This window comes from Eriocheir sinensis, chromosome 24, assembly GCF_024679095.1.
Source record: "Eriocheir sinensis breed Jianghai 21 chromosome 24, ASM2467909v1, whole genome shotgun sequence".
NCBI classification, from domain to species: Eukaryota; Metazoa; Arthropoda; class Malacostraca; order Decapoda; family Varunidae; genus Eriocheir; species Eriocheir sinensis.
In genome coordinates, this window is record NC_066532.1 from 11382978 (window position 1) to 11401050 (window position 18073).

Here is an 18073-nt window from a genome sequence, read left to right on the forward strand (position 1 = left end):
TCCACCATCCACTTCTACATGCTTACATAACACTGTTCCCAGGCATATACTAAAAATCTTTATCAACCTAACTTTCCTGTTCACCTATCACTACCCCACATTTTTCGGTATTCATTATGCACTTCACCACTTTCTTCTTGGTGTTTTTACCCACCTCATGAGATAGAGCTCCTCATTACGAGTAAATTGAACCCCATATTGACAAGGCGCACTCTGTTTATAATGGCGACACAGAATTTTTAAAATTTAATTGCATTTTTAGCGATCAGAAGTCGGCAGCGATACATCAACCCGCATCAAAGCCAGAGGGCACACTGGGTTAGGTTAGGTTAAGTTGGGTTAGGTTGGTTAGGTTGGTTTGTGTTAGGTTGGTTAGGTTAGGTTTGGTTGTCTGTTCTGGACGAAACTAATTTTTTCTGGTAGATTTCGGCTTGTTTTTAATTAATTTACTAGTTATTTTTGGTGTAAATCACATTAGTTTCTGGGGGGAATAAAAAAAATTTGGTTGATTTGTGCCAAAAACAAGTGGTGGATTAATTAAAAACAAGCCAAAATCTACCGTAAAAAAATTAGTTTCGTCCAGAAAAGAGGGTGTTGAAATACTTAATACTTACCTCTTTTTCTGTGACTGGCACATTCTCCATTTCTCCCTATTTAAGGCGTGCTGCACACATACACCTCTACCTAAACAGATGGAAGATACATTACCGAATGAACTAGGTGTATGAAATAGAAGATATAGTGGGGCTGGGGAGAGGTAAGTTGTGCATAATCAGACACATATCAGAATTACATACTACATACAAGTATACCCAGCTTTGGTTAATATAATAATCCTCAAACATTAAAGTAAACAGACCACTCAGTGGACATAGGATTCAATACATAAGACAAAAGCATCTACTTTTTTTTTTACCTTGATACACTAGCATTGCTTTTAATACAAAGGGTTACTGAAAAATTTGTGGACTATGGTAGAAAGACATGAGATAGGTACACCTTTAACTTGACACATTTTTCGATCACACCTTAGACCTTAATACCTCAATAACTATGTTCATCGTCTATTCTACCTTCTGATAGTACTGGAACACTTACATCAGACTCAGACTTTGCAAGACTCTCCCCAATTATTAATCTTGCTTTTGAACTAGGCTTTTTTAAGCACATACCTATATTTTCTCGTTTTCTCTTCCTTGTCGAATACAACCGGTCTTGCTTAACACACTTTTTATTACCTGGCTCTGAAACAGTTGTCACATCCACAGGCCAGTTACTGTTGTTTGGTGGATAACTCGTGCCAGCATCTAATGTTGCAATTAACTTACACAACAAGCTATTAGCAGTTTTCAAAACTTGAAGGTCCTTACTTTCACTACATTTTGGGAGAAGCTGTAACATAATTTTGTTTTTCAATTGTTCCTGGTATTTCACAACTTGTCTATCATAGGTTTCCTCATTACTTACATCATGAATCATATTAATTTCTTCTGTTGACACCTTAGGTTTGGCTATTTCCTCATTACTTACAACATCATGGATCTTCTCAATTTCTTCTGTTGGCAACTTTGGTTTAGCTATCTGTGACTTATTTCTTAAAAATTCTGCAACTGCATGTATATGCTTACATATGTTCTTCATACCTTTAGCACTGTCATCACATGTGCACACATACATGCATTTACAGACATGACAGTCTGGACACCTTTCCCTACATACTTCACAAGTAGGATTATTTGTCTGTATCTCATAAAGCTTATTTTCAAAAGATTCAGAGGACACAGTGAAAAGGCCATGATCCTCCTGAGTAACTTTGAGCTTCATGCCTTTTTCATGTCTCTCTCTGAAAGGTTTTCCAGTTCTTTTCTTCATCAAGTCCATGCATACCTGTATCTTGTCACAAGATTTCATCTGGGTAGAAAATATTTATTCTTGTCCCCCTTTCATAAAACCTAATACAAATTCTTTGGATGGTATTTCAGGATTATCTGAATCTACATCTCCTTGATCTTTGAAATACAAGACTTCATTGGCATCCTGCATTTCTTTAACAATTAATCGTACACTTGTGCTGTCATCAGAGTGTCTGCTGTGGGTTTTATTCAATCCATACCTAACACAAATATTATCTATATCCTTCTTTTCTAAGAAAGACATTCGATTACTGCCTGCTGACTCCCGCACTCTGTCCAAAATTATGTCATGTTCGATCCCTTGTGTAATCATACCTGGAAAGAAATATCTTACTTAGTAAAGAAAAATAAGTTATAAAAATGTAAAACATACTGGCATTAGTTAAACTCAATCACTGTCTCTGATCATGCGTACAAGAAGTGTAGCTACATAGATTTAGAGGCAGTTATGATAATTAGATACTGAAAACAGGCCAGCTACCGCCTTGACTCATTCCTGCAAACTTAACTGTAATAGAAATGGAAATTATTATAGTAATTGTAATAAATTGGTATCTATATGGATGATGTTGTAAGTAGGGGCGTTTCTAGGATTCAAAAACATTCAGAGTCCCTGGTACCAGAAGATCAAGGAGAGGTGTGCTCCTATAGCCCAAAGTTACAACAGCAGCAAAGGTAAATAATCTAGCATGCAGAAATTACTGTAAATACTAATAAACAGACATGGGGCAATTACCTATGTTATGCAATTGATGACTATTATAATTACTTCATATTTTCACAATTACGATTAAGAATACAATAAAATTAGATGTAATTGATTATGATTACAATTACTTGCTGTATTAATCATAATTACAGTCGTGATTATAGGAAGAGCTAAAAGGTGAACTTGCACATTTCATACTCGTTTACCATATTTACTAAATATGATATGAATAATATCAATTTATACTGTACCACAACATTTTGAAAGAAAGTGCCGAAATGCATGTGCAGTATTTATTAGTAATGTAGTACAATATTAATAGTTCATAAGGTACATACTCATACAATAGATTTCTAACTCTTGGCAAGTTGGAGGTCCACTGTCAGCACAGATAATGATTACCCCATGTCTGCTAATAAATGCACTATAATCATCATAAGCATAACAATGTACTGGGGCTTATGAGTTTGAGTGGTAAGGAAATACATGTTGAGATAAAAGAAAATTTACACTTACGCTTTGCAGATATGATGATTTCATCACAAGCTAAAACATAAGGCATTGTTAATATCTTCATATATACAGGAGTGAAGGGGTTAAGCTATGACGCCAAAAAAGGTGTCACTGTATATATATATATATATATATATATATATATATATATATATATATATATATATATATATATATATATATATATATATATATATATATACAGGTATCCCTCGATTACTGTGGTTTCTATTTACGCAATTTCACGTCAGCGTGGTGTCCAAAATCCCAACAAATGTTTCATTTACACTTTTTTTCCCCACTTTTACGTGTTGGTCATAACCGGATTCCACAAGAAACCATCTCACCTCAAGTATAACATGACCTTTTTTTGCAAATGAAGCAAAAAAGATCAAATGAGCATACATAAATTGCTTTTGTCATGGAATAACCTGAATTACAGGTTGGATTTCCAATACTCGGCACGCCTCTGGTCTCAGCCATGCCGAGTTTGGGAGATCCAACTTGTAACATATCTTGATAAAGCAAGAAAGTAAGCATGTGTTTTAACTCATGGGACAACCTATATATATACTGTTATTTTCTAGCTAGATAATTAATGTGCATTACATACCTGCAATCTTATCCTGTTCACTCTTGGGAAGTGTCATGTGAACCTGGCTGTTAAAATCAAGGTTGTGATCACGATGGTCAGAGTAAAAGGTCACACAAATCTTTTCATCCTTCTTCACAACTTCAATTGATGAGGTGCAGTAAAACCCCATCTTACAGGTACCTGTTAGAATTAAAATGAAAAAAAATAAAATAATTAGGTGTGTGAGGGAAGAACAAGGGGACTTAATTTTTCTAGCCCATTACTGGTAACCCCACATTTTAGCACCTTTAAAAAATAGTGTAAGGTTTATTACTGAGATTAATTAATCCATTTACATATACAAGATTATTTACCTTGGCTCTTTTCTGCACGACTCTTACTGGAAATCTTCGTTGACTGAACACCTGATCTTCGACAGTAGAATATCTGTTTGGTGCCATCACATGATTTCTTTGGTCCAGAATGAGCCGTGTAATTGACTCCAATGTCCAGTTCCATACAGTCTTTCCATCTCAAGAAATCTGTGGAGAATTAATTGTTTTGGTATTTTTTTTTACTACTGTCACCTACATAGACTTGCTCCTATATTCCCCCACTCTGGCTTTCATTTCCCTCATACAACGATCCAAATACACATTAAACAGCCATGGTGACATCACACATCCCTGCTTTACTTCCACTCTTATGTCGAATCTCTGACTAAGCTTTCCATCCACCCTCAAACATGAACGTGTCCTTCTATAAAATGTCTTAATTGCCTCCAAAAACTATCCTCCTATATCATATATTCTTAGAACATTCCATAGACTCAGATCAGACTCGATCAGTAATCTCCCAAAAACTTTCCCAGGTACACTGAACTTTATAGTCCCTCTATAGCTATTGCACTCACTCACTACCTTTACCCGTGTAGAAATGCACAATTATTGCCTTCCTTCATTCCCACGGAACTTTTTTCTGCCTCCACACAAGTTTACACATATATGATGTCCACCCTACCACTACATCTCCATAGAAAAATTTATGGGGCTAATCCATACATACCTGCAGTTTTACCACATTTCTAACCTAGATATTGTTTTCTCTACTAATGCTCTATCAACTTCTTTCTGCACACAAGCGGGCTTTCCACCTGCTCCCATACCCATATTTGATACAGTAGCTTCCCCAATTGTCTTCTTCCTCATTAGACGTTTAAAATTAATTACCTGTACTGCAGTCACATCTATTTTACCACCTACAAGCCTACCATCCACTATCATACTTTTACTGTTCCACAAAGGATCTGCTGAGAGAGGAGTGTTGAAGCCCGGGGCCGGCCTAAACTACCCCCTGGATGTGTCCCTGTTTAATATTAACCCTTTATCAGGCACTCATTGAAATCGGAGTTATGTCATAATAAAACTATAGTAGGTCAAAAGTACAATAAAATATAAGACACTTTTACTGATGAACAGTTTTTCAAAAATTTAAAAGTCTTGGGGCATTTAACTCCACCCGAAGTGACTACAAACGGTAACCTTCCCGGCTCGCGGTAAACCATGCATGACTGCTGACAGTCACTTGGCCCAGGCCACGGTGAAATGCATTTGAACATATTATATTATATGACCAAAAAGGCTACACCAGTATTATGTAATAAACAATTTTTATTTACTGAAACTCATATAGACATTTGAAGCTTTATTGAAGCACATAAATGTATTTAATTAATATATTTATATAAAAATATATGCATAATCATGACCCTTCCTCATAAACTTGGCATGAAATTATAATCTTCACAGTTTATAGATCTGTATATTTTCTCACCTAAAGATATGGCAAAAAATAATATATAACAGATCCAGTTTATCCTTGAAAATATGATATGACTAATTTTTAATCACATACCACATTACCATCATAAATAGAAATTACTAGTAGTTTCATCAGAAATATATGCAAATGATTCACATATGTCTCTAACAATGTACTGAACAGAAAAAAAATATTTGTTTCTTGAGTAAATACATTGTTAGGTTGCAGAGAAAGAAAAAAAATAAAACATGAAATGCTTTCCACAAACCCATTACTTCACCTACATGATTCATTAGACTGTTTAGTGAAATCTATTTAGCTTGATGAAAGTCTACAAAGCAGTTATTGGTCTGCTTTAGACATAGGTTTACTTTGCAAACAGAGCAGGCTATGTGTGATCTTATGATGTTACCCTTTCTGCTACAGTGCTTGCAGGTTTGCCTGTCAACATACATAGGGAAATGAAATTTCCTGCTGTCCAGTTTAATGCAGTCTTCTGGGATGGTGACTCTTTGTCCCCTGACTGCAACAGGCATTTCAAAGTCAGGAGCTGAGCTTGAGGAGTCTGAGTTCCTCAAAACTCGACCAAGAGTTGGTTTGGTACACCTTGTGAAGCTAGACACTGCTAGCCTGAATTTCTTGAGAGACATGAATTGAGTCTTCAGTGCCTCACAATCTCTCTTGTAAAGGAGCCAGGAATTAACAGAGCATAGGTCCAAGACATAGGCAAAGAGCCTTAGATAGTATCTCTTTGACTTCATTGGAGTCCTGTAAAGCTGTACAAGCATGTTACTCTTATCAATCCCCCCCATATCGCTCGTTTGCGACGTCGTCGTCATAACTCAAAAATAGCAATTTTTCACGAGAGCCATTTTAAAGAATGAAAACACTCTCAATATTGTGAATAGTCCCAAAGGACCATAGCTGGAACATTTTTTGAAACATCAAACAGTCCTTTAAAGTTTATAGAAATTGAAATAGTTATACCTCTCTAATCGAACCTTTATTTAAACTTTTATAATGTTTTTTTTTAATATGACGTTCTTCATAAAAAAATAGTAGACCTCTCATGTACTATTTTGTTTTGTGCCATTATTGAAAGGAAAATAATCACCAATATGTTATTAATTATGTATTGTTCATTGCTTATTACTTTGACAAGATTGATGATAATACATTTTCTTTTTATGAAAATGATAGATACTTCCTAATAAATTAAAGATATTGACTAACACACACACAAAAAAAAAAAAAAACATTGTTATGAACATAATAGATTCCTCCTAATTATATATATTTTGTTCATATATATATATATATATATATATATATATATATATATATATATATATATCTATATATATATATATATATCTATATATATATGAACAAAATATATATAATTAGGAGGAATCTATTATGTTCATAACAATGTTTTTTTTTGATAGATATTTTGTGTTATATATATATATATATATATATATATATATATATATATATATATATATATATATATATATATATATATATCAGAGCTGGGACTACCGATTGACATTTGGGATCGGTACTACCGGCGGTAGATTACTGCTACCGATACCGATCATTCGGTATTTTGAAGAAACTACCGAATACCGCTACCGATACCGCTACCGATCGCATGATTGGCAGTCAATCGGTATCGGTAGATTGAAAAAGCGAGCGCGGGACTTTTTTGTTAAGACTTAAGAGAAGACGACCCCGGCAAAATGAAACGGACAAGTTTCAACACGTTCGAGCGCATCTATGGGAAGCAGTTAGCAGGAAATTCCAGGTATTACTTTGACGTCATCACGCTTAGCCAATCACCGGCCGTTCTGGGCGTTCTCAGCCAATCAGAGGCAGCCACGACCTAGCAGATTCTCGCTCCCGCCAAAAGTTTTGGCGGGAGCCCCACTCTTGTTTGGCCTGCCGACGCGAGTAGCCTACACCTACGCTCTAGCTCCTACGCTCTCGACAACGTGCTCAGCCTCATCGCCTAGTGTTTTAAGTGGCAGTGTTTTTAAGTCCACCCGCCGCGGCAGCAGCACTTAATCGTTTTGTGCTTTTAACTTTTCAAGTGATTTTCCTTTTTTAAACTTTATTTTACATTAAAAAAGTTTTGATCAAGTCAGTGAACTATTTAATCATATTGTTACGAACCAGAGGTTAGGATATGCTGTGTGTTGAGTGAGTGTTTTGTATGTGGCGCGGCGGGGCCCGTGTGTAGGAGTGTGTGAACCCTGTAAGAGGGACGCGGCAGAGTGAGGCTAGTCACGTAAGCCAGTGTCACGTGTGAGGCAGCGTGGGGGAGTTAAGTATTTTTTAACTTAAAAAAGGTATTAAAAGACTCTAATTTCTATTCTTAAGTTAACCGAAATGAGAGAAATAACTTAAAAAGTGTGTTATGGGCCTTTAAAAGCATTTTTTTATTATATAATTATAGAGTTTTTTAATCTACCGATACCGAATCTATACCGATCGGTAGATTTCTGAAAAATCTACCGATCTACCGATACCGATTGGACGCGGCTCGCTACCGACTACCGATACCGGTGGTAGATTTTTTCTACAGAATCCCAGCTCTGATATATATATATATATATATATATATATATATATATATATATATATATATATATATATATATATATATATATATATATATATATATATATATATATATATATCTTTATATATATATATATATATATATATATATATATATATATATATACACATCCTCATGAACATAATAGATTCTTCCTAATTATCATTTTTTTTAAATAAAAAAAATCCTTATGAACCTAATTGATTCTTCCTAATTATAATTTATTTCAAATATGCCTAAGGAATTAGACAACTCCAAAATTTTCAAATAAATGAAAGATGGACTGTATAATAAAAAAAAACATAAAATAAACATCTATTTAATATTCCATTCAAATAATATGTTCCTAATTAATTAGCATACAACAAAACTTAATATCGTAATAGGCATACTAAATTTGTATTTTAACTCATTTCATTAAGATTGATTTCATTTACAGGTTTTCATAAAATTTATGATGGCATCGAGGAATCAGATTTTTATTACAAAGGTCCATCAAGTCTTTTTTCTTGTTAGCAGGCAATGTCAGTTTGCTGGAGTAACATGGCAATAACTCATTAATGGAGGTGGCTTTATTTGAGTTTTTCAAAATTTGAAGCTCCTTATAGTCTGAACCATAGGAATGTTTACAAAAAACTGACAGTGGTGATTGCTTTTCAAATTTCATTACTTTAACATCAGAGAGTTGAAGAGTCTTGCAATTGATAGGTCCCATTTCAGTGGCTAGAGACTTGATGTTCAAGAAATCTTTGTAACAAAGCTCTTTTACTACGAAAGGCTGTCCTTTCTTTCTAGCAGTTCGCATTGCCGTTACGTAAGTTTCCGGCACATAAATGGGTCCACTTTTTAAAATTCTCTTTACTTCTCTTTCAATTAGGGAATGGGCAGAGTCACCCTCATTTTGGGTATGCCCTTTTATTAGAAACTTGTGTGTTATTGAAGTTATATTTGGTAAGTTGTTTACTGCATAAAGGTAAAGTGCCATCATAAACTTATTTTTCTGTTGGCCAGAACAGTTATCTGAGTAAAAAATTATGTCAGTTTCTCCTGCCTCACACAAGGTTTTAATGTAATCGAGAACACAGGTCCCAATTTCATTAACCCCACGTTGGCCATTAGTTTCATTCCAGACATAGCAATTACATGAGTTTGTTTTAGCATTGTAAATAGTAAAATTTAAAACATTCAGCTTTGACTTGTAATAAAAACTGAAATGTCCCCTTTTGATATCTGCATTACAGCCTGAAGGTCATAAACAGCAACAACTGCATCACTCTCAGTTTTATCTTTATGTTTTTCATTTCTTGACATGTCTTTTTCTTTGTGGTGATTTTCATAGCTTCCTTGAAGGCGCTCTTTCTCTTCATTCTCCGCATTATGATAAGATGAACAAACATCGCATTGGTCCTTTTTTGGAACAAAAAAAGAAATATTATACTCTGTGGTAAAAATGCGATAAAACAGAGTGTAATTGGCATAAGGTACCTTTTGTTGTTTGGACTTCTCAACATAATCGCGGTGAATTTCTGCAATTGTTTTAGAGCCGCATATGAATGTCCTACTTGATGTAGCTCTCGTATAGTGACTCTCTATCTGAGGGATAGACTCAATATGTGCCTTGACGCCTTTCCTAATTTCAGGATCAACAGTTACTTGATTACCATGTTGGCCTCTCTTATCAGGTTCCATAAGAACATTAGCAACTCTGCTTTGCTTTGCTAAAGCTGTTCTTATTGGCCGGTCATTGATATCAAGTTTTCCTTAGCCTTTAATGCTGCTTCTAGCATAAGTTTTCCTCTACATGACATGGTACCTATTTAATCTGAAAAAAATATGATATTTATGAATACAATGTTTTGTTGCAACAATGTCACCAATGTAAATAATACACTAACTTTTTTAAGTTTTTCGCAAGATTTTCAAATAACAATGACATAATTTAAGTTAAACAAAAATGTGCTACTGTAATACGAGGTAATGTTTGTAACAATACTGTCATAACTCAAATACAACACCTATTATTCACAAGGTTTTTTTCCAATAATGACACATTTTGATTTAGGACGTAAAACATAGATCTGTTTGTTTTTACCAATAATGACACATTTTGAATAATGACGTAAAACACAGAGCTCTATGTTCGCAGACAAAACGTATTACATCAAAATAACACATTATTGCATGAAACATAATTCATAAGTTCAGTACTTACATTTTGCACTAACATAGATCTAAATCAAAATATGACACTCTAAATGACAGCGTGAGTGTAGTTACCCCAACGACGGTCACAGCACAACTGACATGTAACGGTCTTCACGCAAAGAAGTTGGTACATATTATGTTATGTCGTTAGGACATTTAGCTCCTCTAGCGGTCAATTTTTTAACTACAATTATGACACTTTTGCCAAAAAAATCTGCGTTTCAAGATGAATATGTCTATATGGATAACTCGAAAATCCATTTTTTTTAGTTATGACGTTGTTGTCGCAAACGAGCGATATGAGCATTGTACTCTGACACAACAAGTGGACAGTCCACCTCCTCCTTCTTCTTCTTTTCCTTGATGTACCGCTGTATCTTCTTCAGTGGGAAGACACCTTTGTCATTTGTTACTAGTGTCACAACCTTATTGTCCTTCCACCTTACTACTAATATCCCATTACTTGAACAATAGTCAAAACAACCTCTTTTGGTTTTAGTGTTTCCCATATCTTTAGGTGACATAAGTGGAGGTCTCCCAACTCTATTCTCCCTTGCAGTGCCTGTGTACCTACAGTTATAATGCTTCTTGAGCATATTGGCTAGATGTAGGCTGGTGAAAAAGTTGTCTGCATATATAGAACTAGTAGTAGTGCTGGTGATTGTTTTAGCAAGGGTCAAAACAACCTTAGTGCTTATCTTTTCACTACTCTCAGCTTGTGTAAGGGAAACTGGGTGTGCAGTGAATGTAGTTCCCCCTTGATACAAAATAATGTCATGTATAAAACCATCATCACTGGCACGACAGTAGAGTTTGAAACCCCACTTGGTTGGCTTAGATTTGATATACTGTCTGAGATTTCCTGCTCTTGTGCCTTTATAACCTACCATAACTTCATCAATGGATTGTTTGGTAGAAGGAGGAACTTGCTGAAATGTTTTTCTAATGAAGTTAAACATTGGTCTGATCTTATAAAACCTGTCATCTGACTCCTCAGCAAACTCATTATCATTGAAATGTATATGTCTTCTCAGGTATTTGAATTGTTTGGATGACATCACATTAGCTACTTGGGGGACTCTTGTCTCATTTGCCCAGTAATCCTCCAAAGATGGTAATTCACAAACTCCCATATACAAGAGTATGCCTATGAAGTTCATAATTTCATCCCTGTTAGTGGCAAATGACGTGTTTATGTCTATTTGTTTCACATACAAATTTGTTTGGTAAACAATATGATCTATGACTTCTAAGGGAAAAAGCTTCAGGAAATATTCATATGGTGTAGAGATATGATCAGGCTGTGGGTATGGCTTCTCGGGAAGAGGAGGTGGGTATATATCATTTTTTTCCCATGACGGTGATGAAGCTGAAGTGGTGTTTTCTTGATCGCTTCCATCCTCTCCAGAGTCATCTTCCACATCAGCTATTGCAAGGTTCCTTGTTTGAGAAGAAGCTGCAAATAAATAACAAAAGAATAACATAAAGCCTTACCTTAATATTCTTACAAAATAAAATAGAAATAAATTACCCTACTTCAGTGGCAAAGATGACTTTGCAAGACTAGCTTACAATAAAGCAAAATGTGTCATACACTGATGCAAATATAGCCTAGTCTTAGCTGAGTACGTATAACTTTTCTTACAATAAAGAGAGCAAAATATATACGGTTCGTTAACAAATAATATAACATTACCATTTTCTAACTCTGTCGTAAAACAACAGCTGAATGCATCAATTACAATAATGTACACTATATATAAGTATAAATGAAATTTAAAGTACCGACAGCCAATACGACGATGATTTAAAGCCCATTTAAAAGGGATTTTGAAAGAAAAAAGGTAGCCTATTTAAAGTGTTTAGAAATTATCATCGTAGATTGATGCTTGCATTTGTCACACGCTCAATAATAATAATGATAACTAAAAAGTAGCAATAATAATAATAATAATAACAGCAACAACAACAACAAGAGCAATAACACCTTACCTTTCTGACGCTTGAGCTGGTGGCTAGGCCTGAGTTCATCTTCACTGGAAGAATCCTGGGATAGCACAGGCTCGAAGTCAGGGTCAGCGTCATCATCAGCAGATAGGTCAAGCTCTTGGTCATCATCACTACCAGCAGGGTTGGTTGGTACAATGACTTTGCGGTTTTGACCGTAAAATGAAGTGAGGCTGATCTGTAAGATAAAAAAAAAAAATATTCACACTGTGTTATGCGGAACTACGTAATATAGAAATTCAGCTTTAACTCTGACCTCAATATACGAATTTCTTAGTGTATATATATGTATTAATCATAAAAAAATATTATATGTGTGTAATGACGAGCAAGCGTCAATCCGAAGCCCCGGGCAAAGTGACCGCCAGCAGTCAAGCATCATGCTCGACGCTCCGGGCATGTTGTCACCAGCAGTCACTTCATATTTCACTACATATTTATCAAAGTAAGTTTATCACTTACCAAAACTTTTTATGTATCATTAGTTAGCACAACTCTTCAACTATCCACAGTAAAGAATACAGACACTTACCGACATTCTGTAGTATGCAGAGACGAGATGAGTGGAGAGCACTCAACGTTAGATGCACCCCGTCTCGAAGCCGATCACACACTGCCGTGTTTGTCTTGCTGCCCAGCCAATAAAAACAAAGGATTCCGTCTGCTTCATGAGTCACAACATAGAAGAGTGTTTTGTGATTGGCTGACGCCCAGAACACATCAGCTTGGAGTTAACGGATATATACGAGGAGGCCGAGAAGATGGCCGTTTTAAGTGACTGTTGACAGTCACTTGCCCGATAAAGGGTTAACATGACTAATATTATCATAAAAACTTGGTAGAGGGCCATAGGCCTACAAAATATACCAATTGATGTTTTTACGTGTGACACTCTGCCCAGCAACAATCATCAGATAAGGGACATGTCATGTTTTGTGGAGGACAGGGCAACTTAACTTGGATTTTCATAGGACTAAACAAGTAAAGACGATATCAAGTCAATTTTGTGACTGCACAAAATTTGCCTATTATAAAACTAATATAAAAAACGTATTTTAATATGTATTTGAAAAAAGTATACCAAATACCTTGACAAAATTTATTTAAATACTGTAAAATTTTTGTATTTGAAAATAAAATTTTCAAATACAAAATGTATTTAAATGCTTTTAAAATACAATACTGCCCATCTCTGGTCATAACTCATATGAGGATAATGCCAACTCAGTTTGTCAGTTTTCTTAAATTATGAATAGCTACTTTAACTAACCACATTTCCTTAACCAATGCAGCTTACCTTCCTCAAGTAAAATCATGCTGAGCTTTGTGAATCTCAATGTCATGGACTAAAGAAAGGTGTTCCCTGTAAGCAGTAAGGGTAGCAAAAGTCACATTGCATTCTGTACATTGCACAATAGTTGGGCCATCTGAATGGGATACAGGGCCAGGGTTCACACCATGCTGTCGACGTTCATGAGCTCGTTTGTTACAGGAGGTGGAAAAAACTTTATCGCAGTAAGTGCACACTTTTGAAGCATCAGGAACTGTTATCTCTGCCACTTCATAGTTGTCTGTGGTGTTTACACCATGAACTTTCTTTTCATGTCTTTTCCTGCTCCAGTCTTTGGTGAAGTCTTTGTTGCAGAAATTACACTTCACGAATACATGAGCGTGAGGATTCATAACAGTACTACTTTGACTGTGATTATCCAGTCCTGCCATTGTTAAGTCAATGTTCTTCTTCTTCTTGGAGTTTTGGTGTGGCTGTGCAGGCTGTGACACCACAGCCTCTAGAGCCCAAAGATGGAGTAAGCGGGTACAGCTTCAGGTTACATGTGGACCTTTGTTGTAGATGGCTGGACTTTGTAAGAAGGTCCTGGTAAGGTTGACTGCTTTGGAAGCAAGGCTGGGAGCAGTAGAACCATCCAACAGGTCAGCTAATGTGGATCTGTTGGGGTGAAAAACAGACACTGAGTGGAGAAGACCAATAGGATCTGCATGACTGGGAAGGGGGAGGGGGAACTGTTAGGAAAGAAGTCACAACAGGAAGATGGTCACTATCCATGAACAGGCTTGTTGTAACATTAGCGAGGAGGATAGGGCCATTCCCCAGGCAGAGGTCAAGGGTGGAGGGGTTCCCTAAAACTGGGTTAAACCTGGTAGGGAGGCCAGATGGAGTGAGGAGGGAGAAAGAATTGCTGTCTGCCAGGAAACCCGATAGCAACAGACCTCCAGTTCCTGGGAGTGAACCAGAACAGGTTGCAGAGGTTTCGCCACTTTCTGGTTCAGCTGTTTGCTAATCTCGGTCTGGTTACACCTCTGCATGCAGACACCTGTCTGCTCCTTACCTATGAATGCTCACCAATGAAAAGATATTTGGGATATATGTATCAAGTGGGGTGTTGGTTTACATACATCAGGAAAAGGACTGGTCCTCATGTTGAGTAGTCGCTTATTTGAATGTGTTAAATTAAAAAAAAAGACATGTAAATGTGTTTTGTATAATTCTACCTAAGGACAACAGTATAGGGCTACCTATGAATAAAATTATTATTTTTCTTACTTGTTTTAATTATAGAACACGGCCTAAATGACTCTCGGTCTAATGGGATCACAGCCTAAACGACTCTCAGCTTAAAGAGATCACGGCCCAAATAACTCTCGGCCTAAAGGGACCACAGCCTAAATGACTCTCGGCCTAATGGGATCATGGCCTAAACGACTCTCAGCCTAAAGGGATCATGGCCTAAATGATTCTCGGCCTAAAGAGATCATGGCCTAAACGACTCTTGGCATAAAGGGATCACAGCCTAAATGACTCTCAGCCTAAAGGGATCATAGCCTAAATGACTCTCGGCCTAAACAACTCGGCCTAAAAGGATCATGGCCTAAACGACTCTCAGCCTAAAGGGATCACGGCCTAAATGACTTGAACCCAGTTATAATACGACAAAATATTTAAGCAAAACTACCCTTAAATTTTTAGAGGGTTGGTTAGCTAGAAAGAGATACAGGGAAGTTAGGGGTGGATTTATTTATTATTTACTTATACCTATTTTTACTGTTACATTATTCTAGGTCATATCCATTGTCTCTACTTAGCTTTGGGGTGCTCCATGACATAATGGTAGCGTGTTTGCTTCACAACTGAGCAATCCCATGTCAATTCCTGGGTGGAGCAAAAATTTCTTAGGTGTTTTTTCAGTACCCTAAGCCTGTGCCCACCCAGCAGTGATGGGTACCATGTGTAAATCGGGGTTTCTGGCCCATATCATGGGACTAGGTATCTTGGTGCTCTACACCTATGTCCCACCGCGTGACAATGGACATGCCTAGAGACCCAGGGTCATCCTGACCCAGCAATACCAAAGTACTACTATATGGCCTAAGTTGCCTAGCACATCAAGTCACACAAGAAAGCGGAAGAGTTATGGTAAGATCAGTCTAAACATTCCATTATCGAAACATCTATAAAGAGCGAAACGTGCAGGTATCGAAACCACACTGTATTAAACCAAATCCCTGTTAGGTAGCAAAACCTCTTGTGCAAACGCTACGGGTGGCGAAACCTCTGTAAAGGTAGGTAGGTAGAGGTAATAGGCCTGTAGACTACACATTAAATTGCACTACCATAGGGAGGTCATATAGTGTGAGGGACTTGGGACTTCAAGTGAGTAGTGACCTACGCCCCAAGGAATAGTGTATTATAGCTAAAAATAAGGCCAAGATACTGGGTAAAAGGAATTAATAAAGGAAACACTGATAAAAAAAAAGGTAATAAGAATTAGTAGCCAGGACAGGACTAGTGGTACCTAATGGGTATAAGCTGGAAAAACTTAGATGCAGGACACACATAGGTAGATAGTGGTTCACAGACAGTGGTGAACGACTGGAATTTGTTAAGTAAACATGTACGAAGTGCTGAGTCACTAGGTAGGTACCTTCCTTTAAAAGTCGCGGTAATTGTTTATAATAAGTCCGCGTCCCCATTCTCTACCCACACACCCCCAATCCCTCCAGCAAACTTGGGGAATCGGGGTTTTGGGGGGGGGAGGCATATATGAGTGATAACCTAACCTAACCGGGGGGCTGCGCCCCCCTGGACCCCCCCCGACAGGTTGCTAACCTAACCTAACCTAACCGGGGGCTGCGCCCCCCTGGACCCCCCCGACAGGTTGCTAACCTAACCTAACCTAACCTAACCTAAGCTAAGCTAACCTAACCGGGGGGCTGCGCCCCCCTGGACCCCCCCCCGACAGGTTGCTAACCTAACCTAACCTAACCGGGGGGCTGTGCCCCCCTGGACCCCCCCGACAGGTTGCTAACCTAACCTAACCTAAGCTAACCTAACGTCACAGTACCTTTTTTTTAGCGCTGTACGCCAAACGGAAAAGACCCAAGAAGAGAAAATCGTGTATTGTTTACATTCATTTACGACAGAGCTCTCTCTCTCGACTTAGAAAAACGTGAGAGACGCAGCACATTCCCGGAGCTATTACAGCCATACTAAACACGTCCCCCTAAAAATGTTTGCATCTACGACATGGCCTCAGTGTGCTGTAATGATTATATAAGTTTTATTGTTGTAAGTAACGCGGACTTGTTATATAGTATAACCAAAGTCGCTTGTATGAGAGTACAGATAGGGATGACAGGTGGGATTAATAATTATAGGCTAGAGCGAGGGGCAGGGGCGGAAGGCTATCCAGAAGTTTCGTCACCAGCTGGTGTTCGCACTCCAACCAGTTAAACTAAGGCTATCCTCAACCAGTTAAATCTGACATTCTCCTGCGTGTGGGGGGCTGCACCCACTACCCCCGCCTGATTCAAGATAAATTAATCTTCATGAAGTCGGGATTAGCATATTCAAATGAGATGATTAGGTACCGAAACTAATGCGCGATCGAACACCTATAGGTGGCGAAACCTCTGGCGGAAGTACCTACAGCAGCAAAGTTTCATGCACAAGTGTCAGCCTTGCTATTTTTATTCCTACCTAATTTGCTTCGGCGGTACATATACTAAAATTGCGGTGGTAATAAGTAAAGAAAACGCATATAGCAAGGCGGTCAGCCAGTCATGTTATAAGTTTTACTACATACATTCTTAACTGATTTTATATTCCACTAATTCTTTCATACCCTGTCTATCCCCACTTGAAACAAAATGATATCATTCTTACCAGGTGTGGGTGAAGATGAACAGCCACTGTTACAGGCTGTGGTGGAGGTATACCATGTCGGGATAGCGGCATCAGGTCATCCCTCTCTACCGTTGTGGCGGTGCCGCGGTGGTATTACTACTGTAGAACGTGTAGGCACTGCATCACACTATGTGGAGTAATGTAAATGTCTAAGGAGACAATGATATTAGCCGGGAAATGAATGAGTCTATGTTGAGCAGTCTCTGCTATGATATCCCGCCAGGTTTTGTTTACAAATGACGTCATCGAGAGCTAGAGAGAGATGGGAGGCGAAGTGAACCAATCACAGACGCGCTGCTGAACAGCCAATCAGATGCGTCGGGCGCCAGAATGAGGCGCCTGTCCTGAACAGCCAATCAGATGAGTCGGGCGCCAGAATGAGGCGCCTGTCTCCAGGAGCTTCCGAGAAGGAAGGACATGATTCACCTGATTTAACGACGATTTTGCGACTCTTCTGACCCTAGTTTTTGCTGTGAGTATGCCTACTTACTCTTGAAGATGC

At 37.6% G+C, this 18073-nt stretch overlaps 1 protein-coding gene and 1 long non-coding RNA gene across 2 annotated transcripts; both read right to left on the reverse strand.

Moving 5' to 3' along the window:
* Positions 1-754: 754 nt before the first annotated feature.
* LOC127002842 (uncharacterized) lies at positions 755-17813 on the reverse strand. The gene is made up of 5 exons (XR_007756567.1): positions 17551-17813; positions 4084-4251; positions 3749-3910; positions 3139-3168; positions 755-2228 (listed from the first exon to the last, which is right to left on the reverse strand). It is a non-coding gene; the product is annotated as an uncharacterized LOC127002842 (long non-coding RNA).
* On the reverse strand, positions 8297-13655 carry LOC127002840 (piggyBac transposable element-derived protein 3-like). The gene is made up of 3 exons (XM_050869059.1): positions 12901-13655; positions 12354-12546; positions 8297-11817 (listed from the first exon to the last, which is right to left on the reverse strand). The coding sequence occupies exons 1-3, from the start codon at positions 12904-12906 to the stop codon at positions 10628-10630; spliced, it is 1389 nt and encodes a 462-aa protein (XP_050725016.1). The 5' UTR covers positions 12907-13655; the 3' UTR covers positions 8297-10627.
* Positions 17814-18073: the final 260 nt, after the last annotated feature.

Bases quoted from the DNA above. Each gene is read 5' to 3' on its own strand.
- LOC127002840 (XM_050869059.1), bottom strand. The intron at 11,818-12,353 runs GTAAGGTGTTAT...ATTTATTTGCAG, and splicing joins CCAGCTCAAGCGTCAGAAAG to CTTCTTCTCAAACAAGGAAC.